This window comes from Oratosquilla oratoria, chromosome 8 (genome assembly GCF_046742065.1).
Source record: "Oratosquilla oratoria isolate Oo_2021 chromosome 8, ASM4674206v1, whole genome shotgun sequence".
In the NCBI taxonomy this organism is placed as follows: domain Eukaryota; kingdom Metazoa; phylum Arthropoda; class Malacostraca; order Stomatopoda; family Squillidae; genus Oratosquilla; species Oratosquilla oratoria.
In genome coordinates this window covers 24,109,829-24,128,906 of record NC_134784.1, presented here as the reverse complement: position 1 = coordinate 24,128,906, position 19,078 = coordinate 24,109,829, and the positions used below count along the sequence as shown (strand labels likewise).

General features: G+C 40.5%; 1 protein-coding gene across 2 annotated transcripts in view; it reads left to right on the top strand.

Annotated features, from left to right (window-relative positions):
* LOC143027642 (putative endonuclease 4) overlaps positions 1-18,809 on the top strand; it is a 40,100-nt gene extending 21,291 nt beyond the window's left edge. For both annotated transcript variants that reach the window (XM_076189037.1, XM_076189038.1), the window contains 7 exons: positions 3,282-3,393; positions 10,706-10,842; positions 11,266-11,419; positions 11,681-11,799; positions 14,581-14,689; positions 16,010-16,114; positions 17,882-18,809. In XM_076189037.1, the coding sequence (XP_076045152.1) occupies positions 3,282-3,393; positions 10,706-10,842; positions 11,266-11,419; positions 11,681-11,799; positions 14,581-14,689; positions 16,010-16,114; positions 17,882-18,066 (921 nt within the window). In that variant the 3' untranslated portion in view covers positions 18,067-18,809. The remainder of the gene's footprint in view (positions 1-3,281; positions 3,394-10,705; positions 10,843-11,265; positions 11,420-11,680; positions 11,800-14,580; positions 14,690-16,009; positions 16,115-17,881) is intronic.
* Positions 18,810-19,078: the final 269 nt, after the last annotated feature.

Genomic DNA, 19,078 nt, shown 5'->3' with positions numbered 1-19,078 from the left:
TCTGTGGTGGCCAAATATCCAAATCGCTTCATAATATGTCGTTCTACAAGTGTGCCCAATTTGGTGCTTTTATCACTAAATGCACATTAGGTTAGCTATGCTGCCCCACTATATCTGCTGACAGTCAACTTGAATATTCAAATGAAGGAATGTGTAATATCTTAAACAATTATTTTAGCTCGGTATTCGTAAATGAAACACCTCAAAGTGAATTCCAAACTGAAACCTGTGAAAAGCCTGGGGTAAACTTACTACGGTAAATATAACAAAAGAAAAAATTAAAAGGTGTATAGACAAACTCAAAGTTAATAAAACACCAGGGCCTGACGGTTGGCATCCAAGAATCTTAAAGGAAATTAAAAATGAGATTGTTGTTCCATTAGAAATTATTTTCAAGAAATCCATCATATCCGATGTCCCAAGAGAATGGAAGCTAGCTAACGTTACTCCCATATTCAAAAAAGGTGACAAAAAGAAACCAAATAACTATAGGCCTATAAGTTTGACTTCAATCGTAGGAAAAATAATGGAAACTATCATCAGAGATGCTATCGAACATCATTTAGAAAGTAACCGTTTGATAAATGATAGCCAGCATGGTTTCAGACGGAAACGTTCTTGCGTGACTAACTTACTCGAATTCTACAACACAGTTATCTCGAATTATGACAAAAGAAACAATATAGATTTAATATATCTAGACTTTGCAAAAGCTTTTGATACCGTCCCACACGAAAGACTACTTACTAAATTAGCTTTGCATGGAATAAGTGGTAGCCTATTGGGTTGGACTAGTAATTGGTTGAATGGTCAAAAACAGAGAGTTGTTTTAAATGGAAAAACTTCTGGATGGAAAAGTGTTGCAAGTGGAGTTCCTCAGGGTTCTGTTCTTGGGCCACTTCTATTCATAGTATATATAAATGATATAGACCATGGACTAAAATCTACTGTTTCCAAATTTGCTGATGATACAAAACTGTGCGGAGTGGCAAATGATCACTCAAACCAATTAGATATTCAAGAAGATTTAGATAAATTACAAGTGGCTAATGAAATTTAACACAAGGTAATGCACATAGGTAAAAATAACAGTAAGTACGATTACAAGTTATTTGGAAATTCGTTAACAAAAGTGGATAGTGAAAAAGATCTCGGTGTAATTATCAGTAACGACCTCAAATCATCCAACCAGTGTATTTCAGCCTCTGAGAAAGCAAATAAGATTCTGGGACTGATTGTGCAATCTTTTGATTTCAAAAGTCCATCACTCATTAACAAGCTATATAAATCGTTAGTTCGTCCACATTTGGAATATGCTGTTTCCGTATGGTCACCGAATCTCATTAAAGACATTGACAGACTGGAAAAAGTACAACGGCGAGCCACAAAACTGATTCCAAATATAAAAAATAAATCATACGAAAATTGACTAAAACACATGAATCTGTTTTCCCTAAAAAAGCGTAGACTCAGAGGTGACTTGATACAGGTCTTTAAGATTTTAAAGGGAATTGACAACATCAAAAGTGACAAAATTTTCACATTGAATGAGAATCCGACAAGAAACAATAGTCTCAAACTGTTTGGAAATAGATTCAGTTTGAAAGTAGGTAGAAACAACTTTGCCAACCATGTAGTTAATGAATGGAATAAACTTCCTGCACAGGTAGTGCAATGTAGTTCAGTTCGAAGCTTTAAGAATCATTTAGATAAATACCTAAGTAAGATGCTGTAATGATTATAATTTATTTTATATTGTTTTTGTTTTGTTATCATTTGTCTGTCTGATTTTCATTTATTATTAGTTATATGTCTATTATTATTTACTATTTACCTGTTTATTATTTAACTATACCTATGCATTTATTTATGTATTTTATTTGTTATTTACATTAGTATAGTTTTTATTTATTTTATTATTAATATGATTTTTTTTTGCATCCGACCTAGATATGGATCAAAAGGTCTCCTGTCGGCATGCTCCGCCTTTGTAATCCTTTGTAATGTTGGGATGCATGAAGTGGAATGGGCAGGGGAATGGGGGGTGAGGTAGTATGTGTGAGCAAAATTTTGACGCAGCGCGAAGGGATGTCTCCCCGCCTTCTTTTATGCATGGGGGGACGGAGAGTGGGGGTCGCCGATTTAATGAAGCGGCCTTGCTGTGGATGTGCTGTGTCTTGCGACACTGCTTCTGACCCAGGGCAGTGGACAAGGTGTAGGGATGACCCGTCATCCAGGAGGTGCTAAGATAAGAGGGAGGGTGGAGGGGTGTGGAGTGTATTCAGGGATGGAATGGGAGGGAATGATTTTATGCCTTTAACTGTTTGGCTACCTCCCTTGTACATACATACATATACCAAGGCTTTTTTCCCCCTTACCAGGGGGGTAGCCAAAAAGGACAAGGCACAAAAACATTCCCACCCATTTCATCCCCGAAAACACTCCACACCCCTCCACCCTCCCTCCCATCTTAGCACCTCCTAGATGACGGGTCATCCCGGCACCCTGTCCACTGCCCTGGGTCAGAAGCAGTGTCGCAGGACACAGCAAGGCCGCTTCATTAAATCGGCAACCCCCCCTCTCTGTCCCCCCATATAAAGGAGAGGACGGGGAGAAATCCCTCCGGGCTGCGTCAAAAATTTTTGCTCACACACACTACCTCACCCCCATTCCCCCGTCCAATCCACCTCCCTTGTAAGGGGGAAAAAGCCTTGGTATATGTATGTATGTTAGAATCCCGAAGGGATTTCTTCCTGTCTTCTCTTTTTTCCGCATGAGGGGACAGAGAGTGGGGATCATTGATTAAGTGAAGTGGCCTTGCTGTGGATGTGCTGTTGTCTTGTTGGATTGCATCTGACCCGAGACAGTGGGCAGGATATAGGGATGACCCGTCATCCATGAGGAGCTAAGATGTGAGAGAGGAAAGGGGTGGTGGATGGGAGTGAAATGAGTCAGAGTGGGTATGTGCTTTTTGACTTGGCTACCCCCTCTTATAAAGAGGAAAAGCCTTCGGTATATAGATATTATAGATAGAATGTAACAGTTTGTTATAAAAGGTTTTCTTTTCGCATGAATTTATGATTTATGTCGTCGAACATTGTACAACCATAACGCAAAAAGAAATCCACGTAACTTTACGAATTGGAAAAAATAAACTTCACTTATTGAATTCCCTCTCCTGCAGACCCCTTGATAGGTTTATACCAACCCCCCAGCTGAGAAACATTGTTTTAGAGAATTTTTGAATGATTTGCTTAGTTTCAGCATTTTTGCCTTCTCAGCTGTCAGATAACCCAGTTCCTAGACCGGTGAAGTATGAAAATTTGGGTGATGGTCCTCCTCCAGCGGAGCAGACAGGAAGGAAATATATGGGATGTCATGTCTCGGCTGCAGGTAAATATGGTGGCATAGCTCATTTTTATATATGTGTGTGTACTTACCTTGTTGTATCATATGGGAAGGGAACTATGCTCGTAGTGACCTGCTTTTATATCTTTCACTATCCAGTTTGATCTTAACTTCTTGTTTAGTTTTTGCTCTCACTGTTTCCTCGTTCAGTTTGTTCCAGATATCTGCCACTCTGTGTGGGAAGCTATTCTTTTTCAGATCTCTTCTGTAACTATCCTTTTTCAGTTTCTTTCATGTCCTCTTGTTTTTCTTTTATTCCACTTTAATAAATCATCTCTATCAAGGATTTCCATCCCTTTCACATGATTTTGTGTCTGTGTGTATGTGTTCATGCATCGTAACAGTCTAATACTTTGAAAATCCCAGTAGTCCAGATTTTACAAGTTGGAGTAATATTTAGTTTGAAACATCCTAGCCGCTTGTTTTCCCACAATGCAAAATTCTGAAAAGTGGTTAATGAATTTTAACCCAAGTAAATGTATGGTTATGCACATAAGTATAAATAACAGTAAGTATGATTAAATTACCCCGTCTGGGGTATTGGCTGCTTGTTATTGTGGCAAAGTAGCATGCAGTCGATACTTTAGGGTCTATATGGGGCACCCCTACGGACCAGAGCCACACATCATTTTGTCTATGATAGAGGAAAACTCTGTTCATAGAGAAATGACACTTTTATACTGCGACTGTCCCTCCGTTATGCTGTCCCCCAACCCCTTGTTGCTGTCCTGTACCATTTCTCTGAGTATTTTTTTTCTATGGTGGGGGAAAAGAATACTGCCACCAAGTATTCCCACTTGGATCGTAAGAGGCGAGAAGAAAGGGACGGGGATTGGGACTAGGCAACCTTCTCCTTGTAGCCCCACAGGGCACGTTCCTAAAAGTAATAGTAAAGGCATAAGAGGGTCTGGAAGTTCTCGGACCAGCACCCTAAGGTTTGGGTCTTTTAATGTGTGTGGATGTGGTACAGATGAGAGTAAAAGGGAAGAGATAGGTAGTATGTTTGTGAGAAGAAAGAGGGATGTGTTGGCTTTGAGTGAAACTAAGCTGAAAGGGAAGGGCGATTGTAAGTTTGGGAGTGTAAGTGGGAGGTTATCAGGAGTGAAGAGAGGGCGAGGGAGGGAAGGGGTGGCTATACTAGTAAGTGAAGAGATAGGTATACGTGTAGTGGAGTGGAAGGAGGTTTCCTCAAGGATAATGTGGATGAAGGTGAAACTGGGAAAGGAGATGTGGGTTTTTGTAAGTGCATATGGGCCTAGCAGTGAGAAGAGTGTAGAAGAAAGGGAGGCTTTTTGGATAGATTTAAATGAGTGCATAGAGGGTTTAGGGAGAAGTGTCAATGTAATAGTACTGGGAGACCTTAATGCTAGGGTAGGAAAGGATCCAATTGATGGAGTGGTTGGGAAATGTGGAGTTCCAGGAAAGAATCGTAGTGGAGAGTTGATGGTGGAAATGTGTCTAGAAAGAGAGTTGATAGCAAATACAGTGTTTCGGAAGAAAGTCAAGCATAAGTACTCATGGGAGAGGGTGGTGGAGGGAAGGGTGGTAGATAGAGCTTTAATGGACTATGTAGTGGTAAATAGGATTATGATAGGAAGAGTTAAGGATGTACATGTGCTAAGGGGAGAGGGTGGGGGAATATCAGATCATTTTCTGGTGGAAGGTAAGTTGAGAGTGGAGGACAGATGGAGAAAGAGGAAAGGGACAAAGGGTAGGGAGGTGCTTAGAGTGAACTCTTTAAATGAAAAGGAAAAGGAGAAGGAGTACAAGAAGAAGCTGAAGGAGGAGTGGGAGGGAGTGAAGGATAGAGTAGAGGTAAGTGTGGAGGAGGAATGGGGATGGTTCAAGGAGGGAGTCACAAAGTGTGCAAAGATGGTGTGTGGAACAAAAAGGACAGGAGGAAATAGAAGGCAGGGTAGTGAATGGTGGGATGAGGAAATGAAGAAGGTTGTAGAAGAGAAGAAGCGAGCTTACACAGATTGGTTACAAAATAGGACGAGAGAGTCATATGAGATGTACAAAGAAAAGAAAAGAGAAGTAAAGAAAAAGGTAAAGGAGGCAAAGAGGAGAGCAGATGTAAAATGGGGTAAGAGTATGACAGAAAATTTTGAGAGCAATAAAAAGATGTTTTGGAAAGAAATTAAGAGAGGAAGAGGAGGCGAATCAAGTAGAGAAGAAAAGGTAAAAGGTGCAGATGGAGAGATGATAATGGAGGAGAAGGCAGTAAGGGGAAGATGGGCAGAATATTTTAGGGAGTTGCTAAATGTGAAGGAGGATAGGGAGGGAAAGGTAGCTGCGGTGGGAAATGCTAAGAGAATGACCGTGATGAGTGAGGAAAATGGAGGAGAAATAAGGAAGGATGAGGTGAAGGCAGCTGTTAAGATGATGAAAGCAGGTAAGGCACCTGGTCTGGATGGATGCCATGCAGAATGTCTCAAAAAAGGAGGTACAGTGATGGTGGACTGGTTGGTGAGGTTATTTAATGTTTGCTGGAGAGAAGGTAGAGTGCTGGAGGAGTGCTTGTATAGTTCCACTTTACAAGGGAAAGGGGGACAAGTGTGAATGTAGTAGTTTCAGAGGGATTAGCTTGTTAAGTGTAGTTGGGAAGGCTTATGGGAGGATCTTGATTGAGAGGATTAGGAGAGGAACAGAGGGAGTAATTGGTGAGGAACAGTGTGGATTTAGGACAGGTAGAGGATGTGTAGATCAGATCTTTGTGGTAAGACAGATATGTGAGAAAGCTATAGGAAAGGGGAAGGATGTTTTTTGGGCCTTTATGGATCTGGAAAAGGCTTACGACAGGGTAGACAGAAAGGCACTGTGGGAGGTTATGTGGATATACGGGATAGGAGGAAAGCTTCTCGGAGCTGTCAAGAGTTTTTATGAGAGTAGTAGAGCTTTTGTCAGGATTAGAAATGGAGAGAGTGAGTAGTTTGAGATAAAGGTGGGACTTTGTCAAGGATGCATTATGTCACCCTGGCTGTTCAACTTATACATGGATGGGGTAGTGCGAGAGGTAAATGCAAGGGTAGTGTGTCAGGGATTGGAGATGGTTAAAGAAAATGGAGAAAAATGGGAGGTGAGCCAGTTGTTGTTTGCGGACGACACTGCGCTTGTGGCAGGATCGGAGGAGGGATTGAGGAAGTTGGTGACAGAGTTTGGGAGAGTATGTGATAGAAGAAAGCTGAAGATAAATGTGGGTAAAAGTAAGGTGATGAGATGTACAGCTGCACAGAAAACTATCGTTAGTAAATCACGCTAATCATTTTGACACAAAACAACGAAACTATTTGAGACAAGTTGAAGTCTCCATCGGAAATAAGATTATCATGTCATAGTGAATCCATATGAACTCCGGAACTATTATTCGATTCATATTCATTCAGAAGGAATTCGAACAATTCGAACCCCAGAAATACCAACCCTTCGGTATCATAAGGTTATGTTCATTAGCGAATGTTTCGACACCCCTACTAACGATAGTTTTCTGTGTAGCTGTACAAGGGGTGAAAGTGGCAGTAATCTGGAAGTGAGCATTAAGGGAGAGCATCTGGAGGAAGTGGATAGTTTTAGATACTTGGGTGCAAATGTGGCAGGAAAAGGTGGAGGTAGAATGTAGATTGAGAGAAGCGAGTAAATGCCTTGGTGGATTAAAAAGTGTAATGAGGAATAGAAATTTGGGAATGGATGCTAAGAGGAGACTGTATGAAGGAGTGATTGTGCCAACAGCACTGTATGGAGCAGAAACATGGAACATAAGAGAGGAAGAGAGAAGGAACTTCAATGTGTTTGAGATGAAGTGTCTGAGAAGTATGATGGGGGTTACTAGGCTAGATAGAGTGAGGAATGAGGAGGAGAACAGGGGTGGAAAGGGAGTTGGGAGATAGGGTTGATGAACGAGTATTAGGATGGTTTGGACACATGGAAAGAATGAGTGAAGAAAGACTAGTAAAAGAGGTATGGAAGGCAGATGTGCAGGGAGTGAATATGAGGGGACGTCCTAGGATGAGGTGGATGGATGGGGTGAAGGGGTCTTTGGGGAAGAGGGGAATGTCTGTTGAGGAAGGACGGGAGAGGAAAGAAGACAGGGGTGAATGGAGAATGGTTGTATATGGAAGATGTTGTGATGCATGAGGTGGAATGGACGGGGGTTGGGGGCTGAGGTAGTGTGTGTGAGCAAAATTTTGACGCAGCCCGAAGGGATTTCTCCCCGTCTTCTCCTTTATATGGGGGGACGGAGAGGGGAGGGTCGCCGATTTATGAAGTGGCCTTGCTGTGGATGTGCTGTGTCTTGCGACACTGCTTCTGACCCAGGGCAGTGGACAAGGTGCAGGGATGACCCGTCATCCAGGAGGTGTTAAGATGGGAGGGAGGGTGGAGGGGTGTGAAGTGTTTTCAGGGATGGAATGGGACCCAGGGAATGATTTTATGCCTTTTCCTTTTTGGCTACGTCCCTAGTAAGGGGGAAAAAGCCTTGGTATATGTATGTATGTATTATTAAATTACAAGTTATTCAGAAATACATTAACAAAAGGTTGCTTTGTGTGTGTCTAAGGGAGGGTAGAGTGCTATAGGACTGGAAGAATGCCTTTATAGTTCCACTTGACAAGGGAAAGAGATAAATGTGACTAGTAGTTTCAGAGGGATCAGTGTGTTGAGTGTAGTTGGGAAGGCTTATGGGAGGGTTTTTTGATTTAGAGAATTAGGAGAGAAACATAGGGAGTAATTGGTGAAGAATAGTGTTGGTTTAGGAAAGGTAGGAGTTGTGTGGATCAGATTTTTGTGGTAAGACAGATATTTGAGAAAGCTTTAGCAAAGGGTAAGGATGTTTTTGGGGCCTTTGTGGATTTGGAAAAGGCTTATGACACTGGACAGGAGGGTGCTGTGGGAGGTTTTGCAGATATATGGGATTGGAGGAAAGCTGTAAAGGGCAGTCAAGAGTTTTTACGAGAGTAGTAGAGCCTGTGTTAGAATTAGAAATGGAGAGAGCAAGTGGTTTGAGTTAAAGGTGGGACTTCCCAGGTATGTGTCATGTCACCATAGCTGTTCAATATGTATGTGGATGGGGTGGTGCGAGAGGTGAATTCATGGGCAGGGGATTGAAGATAATTAAAGAAAATTGGGAGGTAAGCCAGTTGTGCAGTAGGATCAGAGGAGGGATTAATGGAGTTAGTGACAGAGTTTAGGAAATTGTAGATAAATGTGGGTGAAAGTAAGGTGATATGATGTACAAGGGGAGAGGATGGTAGCAAATTGGAAGTGAGTATTAAGGGAGGAGAGAGACTAGAGGAAGTGGCCTGTCTAACTGCCCTTGTCACATTGGGCAACTAATACTATAAAGCGTAAGGCATCCACAAACTTCGTTACAAGATCATTTCTTACATCAGGTTGTACATAACAATTACGTAAAATTATTCATGTACCAGTGCATGCTAACCATTCATATCCAACACCACAATACAAATAATACATATTTAGTACCCCAAGGAACATATTGTGCTGAATGGCCTACCGGCTCCAGCGCTTGGCCTTCAAGCCAAAAATTTCATAAATCAATCAACCCAAGCAACATATCTAACCTAGCAGGTGAAAGGACTTACACCCCTTTTTACATAATACATAGTTTCATACATAATACATAGAAAAAATGCACTCTTGCATAACACAAATCAAAGGGTAAGTATCCACTCCCACCCATTCCATTCCTATAAGCCCTTTCTTCCCTCTCTTAGTTTCTTGTGGGTGACGGGTCATCCCTGCATCCTGTCCACTGCCCTGGGTCAGAAGCAATGCAGCAAGACAGCACATCCCCAGCAAGGCCATTTCACTGAATCAGTGAACCCCCTCTCCATCCCCTCATGCAGGAAAATAGCAGATGGGGAGAAATTCCTTCAGGCTGCATCGAATTGTTGTTCATGTATAACCATTCCCTACCAGGGCCCCAGCAAGGGGAGGGGCAGGGGTGGGGGGTGCAAATGCCCCGGGGCTGCGGCACTTTTGGTGAAAAGAAGGTAAAGCAAATTCCCCCTAATGTACTTTTAATGCATCATTTATTTATCATGGGTTGTGTGTGTGTGAATGATGATGTGTGTAAACGTTGATTTGTGGATGAATGTTACTGTGAATCGTGCTAGTGACCATCAGATGTGGAAGGTAGTGGTGGTGTGTGTGTGTGTGGGGGGGGGGGCGTCACTTTTCGACTTGCCCTGGGGCGGCACTTACCCATGTCGTGGACCTACTCCCTACCCCCCACCTCCTCCTTTCCTTGCATCACAGTATCATCTATACATAGCCATTCTCCACTTACCCCTATCTCCTATCTTCTCCCTTCCCTGCTCAACGCCTCTTTCACCCTGTCCATCCATTTCATCCTTGGTTGTCCCCTCATGTTCACTCCCTCCACATCTACCTTCCACAACTTTTACTAATCTTTCTTCACTCATTCTTTCTATGTGTCCAAACTATCCCAATACTCTTTCATCAGCCCTCTCTGCCATTTTTTTTTTTTTCCATCCCAGCTCTCCTCCTCACCTCCTCGTTTCTCACTCTATCCAACCTTGTAATGCCTTCCATACTTCCCAGACATTTCATCTCAAACACATTTAAAAATTTTCCTCTGCGTCTCTTAAGTCCCATGTCTCTGCCTCATATGGTGCTGTCAACATAATTATCCTTTTATATAATTTCCTCTTTGTATTCATTCCCTAATGCCTATTTTTCACGACACTTTTTAATCCCCCAAGGCATTTACTTGCTTCTCTCAGTCTACAATTTACTTCCACCTCCACTCCTCCCTTTCCTACCACATGCAACCCCAAATACCTAAAGCTATCCACTTCCTCCAGCCTCTCTCCTTTAAGACTTACTTCCAACTCGCTGCCATCCTCTCCCCTTGTACATCTCATCACTTTACTTTTAACCAAATTTACCTTAAGTTTCTCCTATTGCATATCCTCCCAAATTCTGTCATTAACTCCCCTGATTCCTTCTCTGACCTTGCCACAAGTGCAGTGTCATTAGGAAATAATAACGGGCCCACTTTTCTCAATTTTCTTTAACAATCTCCAGTCCCCTGCCCATTACCCTTACCTTCTCCTCCCAATTAGTATAGAAAGATGAAAGAGGTGGTACGGGTGAAGAGAAAGAAAAGTTAAATGATAGTAGGAAACTTTCACAAGTGTTTTAGGAGAACAAAATGTTTGGGCTTGAAGTAAAGTAGACAAACAGAAGTGGAGACATATATACACATACTTATCAGATAGTGAGTGCTGTGTTTTCTTCATTTCTTCTTACACAGGTGGTGTCTGGAACGCATTTGGGAATGCTGAGATATGCAAAGCAAGCTCATTTGCTCTGTTTTTAAGGAGTCAGAGATCTTGGAACGCGAAGCCTTTAGAGAAAGAACATGTTACACAATGGAAGGAAGCTTCACAGGTATGTAAAACACTGGAATATTGTAGAAAAGTAGACTTGAAGGACAATACTGTAACAATAGGTATGTTGCATTACCTTACTCCCAAACTACAATTTCAACAGGTCAAGTGTGATTCTATCTTGGATACTTTACTCCGTGTTTGTATTTACCTAGTTGTATTTTACGGGACGAGAGCTATGCTCGTAGTGACCCGTTCTCGTATCTCTCCACATCCAGTTTTTTCTTAAAATCATGTATAGTTTTGGCACTCACTGTTTCTCCATTTAGTTTGTTCCAGACATCAATCACTCTAAGTGGGAAGCTCTTCTTTTTCAAGTCTCTTCTGTAACTGTCCTTTAGCTTCTTTTCATGTCCTCTTGTTTCTCTTCTGTCCCATTTTGATAAATCATCTCTATCGAGAATTTCCATCCTGTGTTTTACAGGACATGATGCCTCACTTGGTCCTTCCTCATGGATCCTACTTGATGAATCTCGGATCACCAAAACCAGAGGTGTTGCAGAAGAGTCGAAAACTGTTCCTGGAAGAACTCCAACGTTGTGAGGCTTTGGGTATCCCCCACTATAACTTTCATCCAGGTAAGATTTTCGAGTCTCGCATTTTCTTTGGGGAGCATGATGGCCGAGCAGACTAAGGAACCAGCATCTGGAGGAGGATAATTCGAACACCTGCTGAGTGAGCCAATGCACAACAGCAGTAAGTGAATGTGTTCCTCAATCCCTGATTACCTAGCCATTCCCCCCCCCCCCTGAGGGATGGATGAATGCTTTTAAGATCTTGGGTGTGCAATATATATTTTTTGAGATGTACAAAGTTTGCTGACGCTGGTGACTTTTCAGGGTCTTCCCTTGGCGAGATTTCCCGGGAAGAGTGTTGCAAGCTGATAGCTGAAAGTATCAACGAGGCACATAAGCAGACATCTTCAGTCATTTGTGTTCTGGAGAACATGAGCAAGCAGGTTTGTAATTTTTTCTTTCCTCCATAATCTTGTATGTGTATGTATTCATATATATATATATATATATATATATATATATAATATATATAGAGGGGTAGAGTAAGGGTGGAAAAGGAATTTGGAGATAGGGTTGATAAAAGGTTATTGAGATGGTTTGGACACGTGGAAAGAATGAGTGAAGAAAGATTATTAAAAAGAAAAAAAAATGTGGTAGGCAGAGGTGGATGGAGTGATCATGAAGGGGCGACCAAGGATGAGATGGATGGACAGGGTAAAAAGGGTGGGGTTGGGAAAGAAAGGGATGACTGATAAGGAAGGAAGGGAGAAGACAGAAGATAGGGGTGAGTGGAGAATGATGTATGAATAATGTTGTGATGTATGGAAGGCAGTGGGTGGTGAGGTGGGTGTGATTAGGGAGTATGTGTGAATGATATTCTGACAGAGCCCAAAGGGATCTGTCGCCATCTTCTGTGTTTCTGCATGAGGGGACAGAGAGGGGAGGGGTCGCTGATTAAATGAAGTGGCTTTGCTGTAGAGGTGCTCTGTCTTGCTGCATTGCTTCTGACCCAGGGCAGTGGGTGAGATGCAGGGATGACCTATCATCCAGGAGGAGTCAAGAAAAGAGGGAAGGAGGGGTGATTGAGAGTGGATTATGTGGAGATGAAATTGGGTGGGAGTGGATTGATGCCTTTGACTTTGACTACCTCCCATACAAGGGGAAAAAGCCCTTGGTGTGTATATATATACATATATATATATATATATATATATATACACACATACATACATTTTCTAAATAGAAATGTAGTAGCACATTTGTAAATAACACACAGGAACCCACAGTCGGAGAAAGAATAAACTTCGAATAAAGAATAATCCTATATTTCGGCTATCAACTGTAGCCCTCTTCAGGATTATTCTTTATTCGAAGTTTATTCTTTCTCCGACTGTGGGTTCCTGTGTGTTACATACATACATACATACACACACACACAAGTATATTTACCTAGAATTTACCCAGTTGTATTTTATGGGAAAGGGAGCTATGCTCGTGGTGACCTGTTTTTGTGTCTCACAAGATCAAGTTTTTTCTTAAATTCTTGTATGGTGATTGCATACATTATTTTTTGTCCAGTTTGTTCCAGATGTCTATCACTCAGTGTGGGAAGCTGTTCTTTTTCAGATCTCTTTTGTAGCTGTCCTTTTTGAGTTTCATTGCATGTCCTCTTGTTTTCCCTTTGTACCACTTGAATAACTCTTAGTTATTAGGAGTTGTTATAAGTCCTCTCTATCAAGATGTTCCTTGTGTTCCTTGTCTTTCATGTATGTATGTGTATATATATATATATATATATATATATATATATATATATATATATACAGGTACTCCTCGTTTAACGACGACAATTGGGACCAGCGCGCTGTCGTTAACCAAATTGGTCGTTAAGCGAAAGTGTATACATATACGTACATGTACTGTATGTACAAGGTCCAGCAATACATGTATCTTTATTTTCGTGTATTTTCCCTCTTTTATACAGTACATTAAAGCTTTATTTACTGTTTATTTACGGTGGTTAGGTTCCTGAAATTACCATATATGACCAAATCCGCGTATGCTGACATTCCATATTGAATACCGGGGTATTTTTTTAGTTTTGACCATGGACGCAATATAGCAATAGAAATTTAATTATTAATTTTGTAAATTAAAATGTATCAACGTAATATGCAATTTTGTGGGCGGAAATGAAAGTAAAAAATACCATGCTACAAGAAAATATGCTAATGAACGAAGTTGGTAGCATAGGATCGGGACGCCATCTTGTCGTCTGCCAACGTCTCTCACGAGGACGAGCCGGATGACATTTAATTTGCAGGTAATGATTTATCAAACACAGGTTAGGTTAGTTTAGTTTAGGTTAGACGGATTTATCATCCTTTCATTTCTTCGACATCGGCATCTATCATAACAAACATGGTGTACCATTCGTCCGACATGACTTCGTTACTTACAAAATTTGTTTTAGCACCTTTTTTTTCCGCTCACAAAATTGCATATTACGTTGATACATTATAATTTACAAAATTAATAATTAATTTTCTATTGCTATATTGCGCCCTTGGTCGAAACTAAAAATTTACCACTACCGGTATATACTGTACCCCAGGTAGTTTTTTCAGCTTGCAGGATGGTAATGTAGACCTAAGCTTCAGAACACTTTACCTCACAGGTAATATCCACCGTACAAGTTCATTTATAACATCATACAAATTTGCCTCAGCCAACTTAATTATCGTACACGACGTCGTAACTTCGGGAGATTTACGTTAAACGAATGTCATAAAGCCCGTCGTTACTCCGAGTTGTCGTTAACAGAGTAGGTCGTTAAACGAGGAGTACCTGTATATATATATATATATATATGCGAGAGAAATGGGTGGGGAAGGGCAAACGAAGATGTGTTGGGAATAGAGTTTATTGCCCTAACGTTTCGACCAATAAACTCTATTCCCAACACATCTTCGTTTGCCCTTCCCCACCCATTTCTCTCTCATTTTTCTGAAATAACCTTTAAAAAAAATATATATATACATATATATACACATGTATGCTTGTGGCATGGTTAGAGGATGGATTAAAGCAATTAGTGACCAAATTTGGGAAAGTATCCAATAGGAGAAAGTTGAAGGTAAATATGTATTTGTTTTTCTGATATTGATAAATCATTTGTTCCTAATGCAATGAATCTGTCTAGAAATATATGTTTTCATCTTCAGGGATTTACAATTGGTGGGGATCTCCATGAATTGCGTCTCATCATCGAACATGTGGAGGACAAATCTCGTGTTGGTGTATGCCTTGATACCTGCCATGCTCATGCAGCAGGTAAGTTTACAATTGTCTTTGTCTGTATGCCAAGGTCTTTTCCCCCTTATAAGGGGGGGGGGGTAGCCAAGTCAAAAGGCAAGTACCCACTCCCACCCATTCCACTCCCCTCCACCACATTTTCTTCTGTCTCACTGTAGCTCCTCATGGATGACAGGTCATCCCTGTATCCCGTCCACTGCCCTGGGTCAGAAGCAAGAGACAGCACATCCACAGCAAAGCTGCTTCACTTAATTGTCAATCCCCCCCTCTCCATCCCCTTATACAGAAGAGAGAGAGAAAAAAAAAAAGACGGGGAGAAATCACTTTGGGTTGCATCAAAACATCATTCATACATAACCACTCCCTACCCCCCACCTCATGCCCCCCCCCTCCCTTACAGTATCATCCATACACAACCACTCTCCATGTATCCTTATCTCCTGCCTGCTTCCTTCCTTGCTCACGAGAAATACCCTTCTTGTTAAACGCTGAGAAGTACTGAAGGTGATCAAATTGAAAAGAAAAGGTGATGTAGTCAGTTACCACATCATGGTAAATGGGTATTGTCCTCAAGTTAAGGTTAATGAAAATTCAAATCTCTTCTGGACTTGTTATTGGTTTTTTCATCCGCCACCACATAAACTATACACAGTGAATATTTTAATGCTTTGTACAATTTATGCAATTATGTTACATATAGAGACTATTTACAATACAGTGAGTCCTCCTTATACGGTAATTCTTTATCCGGTAAATTCACAGTTACGGTATTTGGTAATTACTACCCTCGATTCTATATACGGTAAGAAAAATCCACAGAATACGGTATCCACTAGATATTTTGAAGAGGAAAGAGCAGGGAGAAGGTACGTCTGCCATATCCTATTATTACATGTTATAATGGGTTTGGTATACGGTAATTTCAATCTGCGGTAAGGTTTTCAGGAACGCATGTGTACCGTATAACGAGGACTTACTGTATAAGGGCTATCCTTGTATGTGACAACAATATTTACAATATACAATTTCATTACCACGGACACATGGACTTACTGTATAAGGGCTATCCTTGTATGTGACAACAATATTTACAATATATAATTTCATTACCATGAACACATATAATAGATTGACCACAATTAGTAATTTTATATTTCAAAGATGTTATATGTGTTAAGGGGACACTGCAGAAGTGGCATGTTGGAAAAAGGAAGAATACCAGAAGTGTGGAAGGATAAAAGAGGAACAGAGGTTGAGGAAGAATAGGTATGTTTTAAGAATGAAAGATGGCTTGGAAGTAATGTTTCTTAAAATGAAAATTATTTTGGTTTCAAACAGGTTATGACCTAAGTAGTGAGGAAGGCTTCAACCATTTACTTGAAGACTATGAAAAGATCATTGGATGGCAGTTCCTCAGAGCTCTCCACATGAATGATTCCAAAGGTATAGTATATAAGGGTTTCTGTTGACATCCTTTCTCCAATAGAACAAAAGAAACTGAATCACTAACATCACAACAGATAATCACAATACACTGATTTAAAAAAGATAAATAGAATACATACATACATACATATACCAAAGGCTTTTTCCCCCTTACACGGGAGGTAGCCAAAAAAAAAAAGGCATAGGAACTACTCCCACCCATTCCATCAACCTACATACTCCACTCCCCTCTACCCTTTACCCTCTTCCCTCCCTCTTATCTTGGCACCTCCTGGATGATGGGTCATCCCTGCATCTTGTCCACTGCCCTGGATCAGAAGCAGTGTCGCAAGATGCAGCACATCCACAGCAAGGCCACTTCATTTATCCTTTCTCCAATAGAACAAAAGACACTAAATCACTAACACCACAACAGATAATCCCAATACACTGATTAAAAAAAAAACATTACAAATATCTATAAACAATCCACATCAGACCCCTGGGGTACCTCTGAACTTCAATATGTCAACTCACCAACAAATTTCCAGGTGACATAAACATACACCACCCAGTATGGCTGAGCACACAAACAGCAGACCTTAGAGGAACCAAAATATTAGAACAACTCCATGAACTAAACATGTTAATTCTAGCAACGACTCCACCAGACAACTTCCTCAATACAACCAACAAGCAATTCAGATGTCATATGACCTTCAGCCCACACATCAGAGATTTGACAGGAAAAATGAAATAGGAAAAACCTACTAAGATCAACCACAAGCACATATGTGGGACAACAGAAGGGAAATCTATTTACCATCTGCAAACAAAACAATTCATAAAAAAAAACACCACACTTGAAGACACTTCCACAATTTTGGTTTCCAACAATCAGCAAAATAAACAGACATTTTTCTAGGAATTAAAAATAAAGTATCGAGAATTATAACACAAGATGCATTAAAATCTATCTTTAATTCTATTTACTTATCAAGGACTTCCTCTTCCTTGTGAGTGAGTTATCCATTCAAGGCATACATCTACTATACCAAAGAAAAATTTCATAGGCCACAGACTATACTGGCACCTATATTGCTTTGATAGTTTGGGAGCGCTAACCACAGCCAAACTAAAGCAGAAAGCACCAAGGAATGCGCCCAGCTCTGCCTACCACACCCAAAGCACAAAAATAACACACCAAAACAGACCACCAAACCCAATACCCCCCCAAAGCACCCATTTCCATGACATCAGCCCCACAGGAAAATCCCTGTTAAGAGAACCTAGAACCATACTAGTATGATTGCATTCAGAACACCATCCAGCTCTTAAGACAGCACCAGCATGCAGATGAGGATGTGTACTTTGTGTTTTTATTTGGCCAACCTCCTTACAATGTGGGAAAGGCCCATTAGAAGATTAGATAGGTGGAGGATACCTGGAAACTAAGCAGGGCCCTGACGTGGGTAAGTGCCGCCCCTCCACATACACCACCACTACCACCACCTTCCACATCTGATCGTCATTAGCACGATTCACATGTAACATTCATCCACAAAACAACGTTTATACACACATCATTCATACACACAACTCATGATAAATAAATGATGCATTAAAAGTACATTAAGAGGAATTTTATTTTCCTTCTTTTCACCAAAAGTGCCACCCCCCCCCCCCCAAAAAAAAAAAAAAAAAAAAAAACATGCTTCCCCGGGGGCATTGCACCCTGCCCCTCCCCTTGTCGGGCCCCTAAAGGCAACTGAATTGTTCTTTCAGGTGCGGTTGGTGACCACAAGGATCGACATGAGAATATCGGCAAAGGGACTATTGGTGTAGAAGGTTTCCGACGCATCATGAACTGTCCCCATTTCAATGACATTCCACTTATCTTAGAGACACCATGGACCAATGATGCTGGTTATGCCAGGGAAATAAAGAAGCTAGAGTCTTTAATCAAGTAAAAAAAATTCCAGGGAAATAAAGAAGCTAGAGTCTTTAAGCAAGTAAAAAAAAATGCCATGGAAATAAAGAAGCTAGAGTCTTTAATCAAGTAAAAAAAAAAATCCAGGGAAATAAAGAAGCTAGAGTCTTTAATCAAGTAAAAAAAAAAATGCCATGGAAATCAAGAAGCTAGAGTCTTTAATCAAGTATTAAAAAAAAAAAAAAAAAAAAAATGCCATGGAAATAAACTAGTCTTTAATCAAGTAAAATGACAGGAAAATAAAGAAGCTAGAGTCTAATAAAGTAAAAAAAAAAATGCCATGGAAATTAAAAAGCTGTCTTTAATCAAGTAAAAAAAAAAAATGTCAGGGAAGTAAAGAAGCTAGAGTCTAATCAAATAAAGAAATACAATGGCTCTTAGTTGCAGCTTTAGATTTTACTAATGCGAGATGATTCTAATCATTTCAGGTGTAGAAATGGGAGAAAACGGGTGTTGATCAGGCAAGAATAGAGAGGAAATTATGACTATACAGAGGGGAGCCCAGATTTGAGAGACAGAAAAGTTACATGAAAGTAGTGGAAATGAGACACTTGAAGGTTGAATTAAGGAATAATAGGATTCATCCCAATTTATTAGGTACATTAAGATGAGAATATCAAGGTCACTTTTTAAACATATCTCTGTTGCTATTACCACATGGCAATGCACAGAATCATTTGATTTCCCCTTAATAAACCTTTTCCAATAAACTTATAATCTATATATTTTTTGTTTAAGTTGTATGAAACATTCTGCTTGATGATATGAAGCTGGGTCCTTTCAAGAGCTCTAAAGGATTTCCATTGCCTAAAACTTAGTCGATTGAGGAACAAAATAACTCTTTAAATTACCTTATCTATATATATACTGAGAGCTTTTTCCCCCTTATATGGGAGGTAACCAAATCAGAGGTGCGTACCTATTCCTACCCATTTCACTCCCACTAATTGTCCTGGGTCAAATGCAATGCAGCAAGACACAGTACATCCACA